Raw genomic sequence first — 9,435 nt, forward strand, 5'->3', positions numbered from 1 at the left:
ATCGATTGCGCAACCAGGGCTGGCAAAACCTTGGATCATTGTTATTCTAACTTCCGCGACGCATATACTGTAAGGCCCTGCCCCGCCCTCCTTTCGGAAAAGCTGAACACGACTCCATTTTGCTGATCCCTGCCTACAGACAGAAACTAAAACAAGAAGCTCCCACGCTGAGGTCTGTCCACAGCTGGTCCAACCAAGCTGATTCCACACTCCAAGACTGCTTCCATCACGTGGACTGGGATATGTTTCGTATTGCGTCAGACAACCACATTGACGAATACGCTGATTCGGTGTGCGAGTGCATTAGAACATGCGTTGAAGATGTTGTTCCCATAGCAACGATTAAAACATTCCCTGACCAGAAACCGTGGATTGATGGCAGCATTCGCGTGAAACTGAAAGCGCGAACCACTGCTTTTAATCAGGGCAAGGTGACTGGTAACATGACCGAATACAAACAGTGCAGCTATTCCCTCCGCAAGGCTATCAAACAAGCTAAGCGTCAGTATAGAGACAAAGTAGAATCTCAATTCAACGGCTCAGACACAAGAGGTATGTGGCAGGGTCTACAGTCAATCACGGACTACAAGAAGAAAACCAGCCCAGTCATGGACCAGGATGTCTTGCTCCCAGGCAGACTAAATAACTTTTTTGCCCGCTTTGAGGACAATACAGTGCCACTGACACGGCCTGCAACGAAAACATGCGGACTCTCCTTCACTGCAGCCGAGGTGAGTAAAACATTTAAACGTGTTAACCCTCGCAAGGCTGCAGGCCCAGACGGCATCCCCAGCCGCGCCCTCAGAGCAGTCGCAGACCAGCTGGCTGGTGTGTTTACGGACATATTCAATCAATCCCTATACCAGTCTGCTGTTCCCACATGCTTCAAGAGGGCCACCATTGTTCCTGTTCCCAAGAAAGCTAAGGTAACTGAGCTAAACGACTCACTTCCGTCATCATGAAGTGCTTTGAGAGACTAGTCAAGGACCATATCACCTCCACCCTACCTGACACCCTAGACCCACTCCAATTTGCTTACCGCCTAAATAGGTCCACAGACGATGCAATCTCAACCACACTGCACACTGCCCTAACCCATCTGGACAAGAGGAATACCTATGTGAGAATGCTGTTCATTGACTACAGCTCGGCATTTAACACCAGAGTACCCTCCAAGCTTGTCATCAAGCTCGAGACCCTGGGTCTCGACCACACCCTGTGCAACTGGGTACTGGACTTCCTGACGGGCCGCCCCCAGGTGGTGAGGGTAGGCAACAACATCTCCACCCCGCTGATCCTCAACACTGGGGCCCCACAAGGGTGCGTTCTGAGCCCTCTCCTGTACTCCCTGTTCACCCACGACTGCGTTGCCACGCACGCCTCCAACTCAATCATCAAGTTTGCGGACGACACAACAGTGGTAGGCTTGATTACCAACAACGACGAGACGGCCTACAGGGAGGAGGTGAGGGCCCTCGGAGTGTGGTGTCAGGAAAATAACCTCACACTCAACGTCAACAAAACTAAGGAGATGATTGTGGACTTCAGGAAACAGCAGAGGGAACACCCCCCTATCCACATCGATGGAACAGTAGTGGAGAGGGTAGTAAGTTTTAAGTTCCTCGGCATACACATCACAAAGAAACTGAATTGGTCCACTCACACAGACAGCATCGTCTGCATCGTCTGCAGCGCCTGCAGCAGCGCCTCTTCAACCTCAGGAGGCTGAAGAAATTCGGCTTGTCACCAAAAGCACTCACAAACTTCTACAGATGCACAATCAAGAGCATTCTGGCGGGCTGTATCGCCGCCTGGTACGGCAACTGCTCCGCCCACAACCGTAAGGCTCTCCAGAGGGTAGTGAGGTCTGCACAACGCATCACCGGGGGCAAACTACCTGCCCTCCAGGACACCTACACCACCCGATGTTACAGGAAGGCCATAAAGATCATCAAGGACAACACCCACCCGAGCCACTGCCTGTTCACCCCGCTATCATCCAGAAGGCGAGGTCAGTACAGGTGCATCAAAGATGGGACCGAGAGACTGAAAAACAGCTTCTATCTCAAGGCCATCAGACTGTTAAACAGCAACCACTAACATTGAGTGGCTGCTGCCAACACACTGACTCAACTCCAGCCACTTTAAAAATGGGAATTGATGGGAAATTATGTAAAATATATCACTAGCCACTTTAAACAATGCTACCTAATATAATGTTTACATACCCTACATTATTCATCTCATATGTATACGTATATACTGTACTCTATATCATCTACTACATTCTTATGTAATACATGTATCACTAGCCACTTTAACTATGCCACTTTGTTTACATACTCATCTCATATGTATATACTGTACTCGATACCATCTACTGTATCTTGCCTATGCTGCTCTGTACCATCACTCATTCATATATCTTTATGTACATATTCTTTATCCCCTTACACTGTGTATAAGACAGTAGTTTTGGAATTGTTAGTTAGATTACTTGTTGGTTATTACTGCATTGTCGGAAATAGAAGCACAAGCATTTCGCTACACTAGCATTAACATCTGCTAACCATGTGTATGTGACAAATAAAATTTGATTTGTTACTGATCAGCATATTGTAACATTCAGTACTAATGGGGGCCAAGCTCGTATACTAAACTAATGACATGTTATTTGATGGCATGTCCTTTTTTTTTTTTACTGGAGCGCAAGAGCATATGTCGTAAAACAAGATGGTTATTGCAATTCCAGCTAAGGAATTACGTCAGTTTTGCTTTACTGCCGTACCACGGACCTCCTGTTTAAAAATCGAAGCATTGTAATTTGTTTACAAATTTGCATCCCGATAAAGTGCATTAGGCATAATTAAAACGAGATGGGAGTAGCGGATGAAACAGACAGGACTCTCTTTGTTGGAAATTTGGATCCAAAAGTGACGGAGGAACTTTTATTCGAGCTATTTTTACAGGTGCAGTAGCTTTGAATTAGCTCCCTACGATACGATATCTACCGTTAGCTAGCTAAATTATTTGCGATACTTTCTCAGTATTCAACAAACAATTATGTCCAGAAAGATTCTGGGCCGTAATTATCTAGCCATCCAGATCAATATAGTTCCTTCATTCTTAGCTAACTAGGTACTCTTTTGCAGCAAAGACGTTAGCTCGGTATCTATATTAGCGAACACATATCTAGCGCTGATCTATCGAACGACGACTAAGGGCTGCTTTTCAATTTGACTGTTGTGTTCTCCATCGTCTGTTCTGTGTTTTCTCTTTGATGCAGGCAGGACCTCTGTTCAAAGTGAAAATCCCAAAAGACAATGATGGAAAACAGAAAGCGTTTGGATTTGTCTGTTTCAAACATGAGGTGTCCGTACCCTATGGCATGAACCTGCTCAATGGGGAAACTCTATTCGGAAGGACTCTCAAAGTACAGTTCAGAGCAGGTAAACTAATGTAAACCCCTTACAAGTCATGTGAATTGACTAGCTAATGGATAATTTGGGTCTTCCTGCAACTGAACTGTCATTATTTCAATACATATTTACAGGAAGCAGTCACATTAACAGTCCAGGGCACTCTCAGAATCAAAGCCCTGTGAATACTCCCAATCCACATGGGGCTGCGGGCAGGTATGTTGCAACATAATGCAAATTCCTACAAAACAATGTTCGTATGCATATGTAGGGGATGTTTTTGGTCATCAATAGCTTCTTTATTCCTCTGTAGTTGATATGGAATGCCATGTTTCTTGTGCAGGTTTGACAAGAGCCCAGACCAGATGGGCTCCCCATCATTTTCACCCTCTCAGCATATCCAGAGGTCCTTCTCCTCTCCTGATAGTCTGCAGAGACAGGCCATGGTGAGCTTACCGCCATCCACACTGACCATTACGCTTGTCAAGCCATTCAATTACACATTGTCCTCATCTCCAGTAGAGTGACACTTATGTCACATTGTTGTGTGAACCTGCAAGTAAGCATTTCATTGTACTGTGTTCCATGTGTATCCTGTGCATAAGGCAAACTTGACGACATAACTATGTGGACTGTGTCATGAACATTTAACCAGTCTACATGGATCAGTAAAAGTGATGCTCTTTGGTCCCTTTCAACAGATGAACAACATGTGGCAGCTCCAGATGCAGCAGCTCCAGGGGGTGAATGGATGCTTCCCAGCTGGTCTTCTGGGGCAGCCACCACCACAACAGCTACAGCCACAGAGTGGTGGGGGTGGTGGGTCCTGGCAACTGGACAGCCCCTCACAGCGAGGCAACAGGCAGGGGTACCAGCAGGACAGCAGCAGCCACTACGGCAGGGACCAGCGGTACCCAGGAGGCTCTGATGACACTGGCTCCAACCGCCACCACCGCAGCCAGCGAGATGACCAGCGAGGTGAACACTATAACCATGACGACAGGAGTGGGAGCAGCGGAGGCAACCGTAGCAGAGATGACAGGTGGAGGGACGGCTCCAGAGATGGCCGGTGGAGACGATACTGAAGCACTATGGGAATTTAAGAACAGAATTGTGAATATTTTTCACTTTTTTTAAAGGACATTTTGAGTATTTTACAGATTTGTCACATACTCGGTGTAAATCCTAATCAAAACAGAATTATGAATTTATATTGAGAGAAACATTTTCATGCTCGAAATGCATTTTCATTTTTTACAATTTGTTAGTCATATGTTTAGGATGATATTGAAAATATTTAAATGCACTGGACTGTGTCCCAGTAAACAAAATATTGATTGGTTATTTTAAATTTACTTGTGAGGTTTTCCACAATTGTTTTACTGTGATTTAAAAAAAAAAAATTAATTAGAGATGAAATAGATTTTTGTACCGTCCCCTGGGGAATTGTTACATCATTCTACCCTAGTAGTTATAGCCTTTTGAAGGCAGGGTTTGTTTGAAAAGATTTGCTGTGTTTGTCAAGTATTGGTATTGCTGTGAACAATTCCTTTTATACAAGATATGGTGCTCAACTGTTTTTAGTGGGAAATTGCTCAGGTATTCAGTAAAAAAAAAGTTTGGGAATTTTTTTGACATGTTTCAGCTGTGTAATCTAATTCAACCAGCAACACTTACATGCTGACCAGACCGGACACATCGCGTGCGCTGCAAAATAAATTTAGAAATTGTGTTATTCAATTATTGCACCCACACTGCTCGCGCGTGCCAACGAGCGTCTGCGATGCCAAGGGCTAAAATAGAACTCCTTTCTATTTCTGACACAGATCGTGCTGAAAGTCCTGCCTCTCCCATCTCCTCATTGGTTTATAGAAGCAGGTACCCATATGCCATCTCCTCATTGGTTATATCATTGGGGTGGCAGGGTAGCCCAGTGGTTGGACTAGTAACCGGAAGGTTGCAAGTTCAAACCCCCGAGCTGACAAGATACAAATCTGTCGTTCTGCCCCTGAACAGGCAGTTAACCCACTGTTCCTAGGCCGTCACAGAAAATAAGAATTTGTTCTTCACTGACTTGTCTGGTAAAATAAAAATATCCACGTGGGTGATTGAAAGACTAACTGTTATGCCGGTCGTCATTGTAATACTATGAAAGTTTAGATGCCAATCAACATATGTTCAAAGATGAAAAGGCCTGGAAGGAGGAGAGATGAAGAAATGATTCGGTTGGCTATTTTATGTGTGGATCAATTGTAGGAGTACAGGTCCTTGTGCATTTCAGGTAAAATAACTACTCAATGTTTATATCCCAGGACAAATTACCTAGCAAGTGGAAGCTAACTAGCTAAATTGCCATACATGTTTAATGGTTTTTGACCTGTCCCCAAATTAATGTAATAAGTTCAGAGTTTGTTTTGATATTTTAACCTGCGTGTCGTGATCGCGTTTGGTGTAGGGGAACAAAATAAATTTATGCACGATGGCGCACAAGCTCAGCCGGTTTGGGTTCCGTGTTACTCAGTAGGCTGAAAATGGACTGGTTTTTAGATTGGTACGTTAAATGGAAAATTTATTTTACATGCGTCTTTTTATTAATTTGAGAATAGTATTGTAAGATACCCAACAGATTCCATGTACATGTGAAACTAGATCTTTTTATGAAATATTAGCATAAACATTTGTCCACACACCTTTTGTGCCCTTCTGTTTACAGGAAAAGCATTACTATGAAAATATCAATGGAATGTTGACACAAATGGTACTTTTTCCATCCAAACACATTCCTACAGAAGTTAACTATTGTATGTTAATGCTATTACATGCAGTTATGCCCAAACTCATGCCTTGCTTGTCTGCTGTCTCTAAAAATGGACCATGTGTAACCAATATGCTTGTGCAGTGGGTTAGAAAGTAATCTGCAGGTGGCGCCACACACACCTCTTTATTGAATCAATTAGGATGACAAAGATAACCAAGCCAACTGATGATCTGTAGCCTACTCTGTCTTTAGAATGCTCATTCAAGTGACTGCTTTAGTTCTACATAGTCAAGTTACACAAGGTAAATAATAGGATCAATATGTATACTCTCTTTACATTCAGTGCAACTTAGCTATTGTCAAGATGGTGGAACGATCATCTTGATGACATATAGTCTAGAAGTGCCACTTTTTCATCACTTGAGCATCCACATTCGGTATTATTTCTGACTTATACAAACTTGGAATCATAGGCTATAGCTCTAAAGCCTGGTTACCTTTGGATATGATTTAAAACTATTGTTCAGCCATGGAATTAGTTCCACTTTGGTCATTGTTTCAGCCCAGGATTGGGATCTCATGTTACAATTAGTGGCCCTGCTGTATGTGATGCCCCTGTGTCGCCTGTACCAAGGGTTGCTTCCAACAAAGTGCCTGCCGAAATCCCTTAAAGTCCACGTTGAGGTCATAATGTACCCTTCCGAAAGTGATTAGGCCGCTAACAACGGCTCCCGTTGTGTATCAACATGTACATCCCCCAATAAAGCTCTGGATCCAAAAGTGGAGGTGCATTTGCACCTACTACACTAAGCCCTTTGTCTTGCTTGTAATCTGTCAAATGTCAGATTCCACCCTGATGATTGGAGGTGGCTCTAATGAAGAGGATCCTCAGTACCCTGTCACAGGCAGTACCAGGAAGGCTGTAATTACCCCTGCTGGCTGGGGCCTAAATGTTTTAATTGATTGATCTGCTTGGCGTCTCCAGCCCTAGAGTGGCCGGATTAGGTGGCCGCTCCTGTGTTGATTTATATAGACCGAGGCATCATGCCCATAGGGGGCACGGGTACGTACCGCCTCAGATTTGTCCTGTTTTTTTTTTAAATACCGTTGTTGCTTTGTAATACTACTAACCACCTAGCAATGTTATTAAGTTGGCTTTAGCCAGCCCAGATAGGTTCCCAATCTCCTAACCTCATAACTAGCTACCAATAATCAATGTCAGGCTATCAAGTTAGAGTAGCTGGATTGTCTAACTATCTTAGCTGGCATGCCTACTGGCAAGGTTAGTAGACTTTAGAAGAGCAAGACACTACTAAATGTACTGAATAAGACTCACCTTCCTTTCAATCGTTTACATAGATTTTAGCAGAGATGCAGAGAAGCATGTTTAGTTTCTTTAAAAAAAGATCCACCAGTCAAGTGTATACAGACAGCTCAAGAGGTATGCTTAGATATGCAGAAAAATAAACACATTTTTACATCAAATAATACATAATGATTATGGCTCTAGATTTCAGGAAAAAGGTGTTTCATTTGTTTGAAAATTCTCCAATTTATGGATGGGGCTGGACATCCTCACGTATACTAAACAATAATATCGATGCAACATGCCAAAACGTCACCGATTTTTACTGAGTTACAGTTCATATAAGGGAATCAGTGAATTTAAATAAATAAAGTTGACCCTAATCTATAGAGTTCACAAGACTGGGCAGGGGCGCAGACATGGGTGGGCCTGGGAGGGCATAGCCCCACCCACTTGGGAGTCAAGCACAGCCAATTAGAATAAGTGTCTGTTTTATTGCAGACAGAAATACTCTTCAGTTTCATCAGCTGTCCGGGTGGCTAGTCTCAGACGATCCCACAGGTGATCTGGATGTGGATGTCCTGGGCTGGCATGGTTACACGTGGTCTGCGGTTGTGAGGCCGGTTGGACATACTGCCAAATTCTCTAAAACAAAGCTGGAGGTAGAGAAATGTACATTAAATTCTCTGGCAATAGCTCTGGTGGACATTCCTGTAGTCTGTACGCAAATTGCACACTCCCTCAAAACTTGAGACATCTGTGGTATTGTGTTGTGTGACGAAACTGCACATTTTAGAGTGGACTTTTATTGTCCCCACAACAAGGTGCACCTATGTAATGATCATGCGGTTTAATCATCTTGTTGATATGCCACACCTGTCAAGTGGATTAATTATCTTGGCAAAGGAGAAATGCTCACTAACAGGGATGTAAACAAATTTCTGCACAACATTTGAGAGAAATACGTGTTTTTGTGCATATGGAACATTTCTTGGATCTTTTATTTCAGCACATTAAGCATGTGACCAACACTTTACATCTTGCATTTATATTTTTGTGCTCCCTTAGATTTTTGGGGTCCATGACGCCCATGTATATAGAAGCACTTTTATGAAATTATCGACCAATCCCCCCCTTCCCCATTCCCTTCCTTCCCTCCCTGCAGCCCGGGAGCCTGCTTCCATCACCCTGGATCCATGCACTCAGGTTGCAGGGTTCATTGGTGCCAAAGTATCCAACCCCCCCCCCTCCAACCTCTCACAGTTGTTCTCATCTTCTCCCTTTGATCAAGCTATCAAACCCAAAAGAGCCCAAGCTTTCACATGCAGAGCTCCATGTTTCCTCACCATAATCCTTCACACTTTGAACATGGCGGCTGTAATCTACATAGGCTCTGCAGTAAGTTATATTTACCTCCATGGCTTTGGAGAAATGTAATTATTTCTGTTCAGGCCACGATTTCAAAGTGTAAACTTGACACTATCCTCTTTGAGGTTACTGCTGCTGTGGTCTCTCCTCTCATTAAACAGACAGAATAAAATGAGCCATCTGAAATGAACATCATGCCCTTTGAACTGCACATTGAATACAGTAAATTGTTATCTGAGCCGTTTCAGGAAAGCAATCGGGTGATCTACTAGCCTACATTTTCATTATAGCCTACATTTTCATTATAGCCTATCTGCAACTTCGAATGAAATATGCTGAATTAAAATCTCAGTTTTATGATACTTCTACGGGACTTTTTTTTAGAATTCCTTTTAAAAGGTTCCACTGAGAGCAATTGTGGAGCGCCATTGAAGTTTCCTTGTCCAACCAAAACGAAGTCCCTGAAAGCATATTGGAAAACATAAGGAAAATATGCAGCCTGCTAACTAAGGAATCACACTTGTCAACTGGTGTGTGAGTGATTACTCATTTCCCTTGTATCTGTAGCTAGTCATTAAAAATAG

General features: G+C 43.3%; 1 protein-coding gene across 1 annotated transcript; it reads left to right on the top strand.

Annotated features, from left to right (window-relative positions):
• The first annotated feature begins 2,779 nt into the window (after positions 1-2,779).
• Positions 2,780-6,108, top strand: rbm7 (RNA binding motif protein 7). The gene is made up of 5 exons (XM_064985059.1): positions 2,780-2,969; positions 3,287-3,449; positions 3,554-3,635; positions 3,763-3,865; positions 4,121-6,108. Exons 1-5 carry the CDS (start codon positions 2,877-2,879, stop codon positions 4,502-4,504), a joined length of 825 nt encoding a protein of 274 aa, XP_064841131.1. The 5' UTR covers positions 2,780-2,876; the 3' UTR covers positions 4,505-6,108.
• Positions 6,109-9,435: the final 3,327 nt, after the last annotated feature.

The sequence above is a fragment of the Oncorhynchus masou genome, chromosome 13 (genome assembly GCF_036934945.1).
Source record: "Oncorhynchus masou masou isolate Uvic2021 chromosome 13, UVic_Omas_1.1, whole genome shotgun sequence".
Taxonomy (NCBI): domain Eukaryota; kingdom Metazoa; phylum Chordata; class Actinopteri; order Salmoniformes; family Salmonidae; genus Oncorhynchus; species Oncorhynchus masou.

Bases quoted from the DNA above. Each gene is read 5' to 3' on its own strand.
- rbm7 (XM_064985059.1), top strand. From the start codon at position 2,877: ATGGGAGTAGCGGATGAAACAGACAGGACTCTCTTTGTTGGAAATTTG. The intron at 3,636-3,762 runs GTATGTTGCAAC...TTTCTTGTGCAG, and splicing joins CCACATGGGGCTGCGGGCAG to GTTTGACAAGAGCCCAGACC. The intron at 3,866-4,120 runs GTGAGCTTACCG...CCCTTTCAACAG, and splicing joins GTCTGCAGAGACAGGCCATG to ATGAACAACATGTGGCAGCT.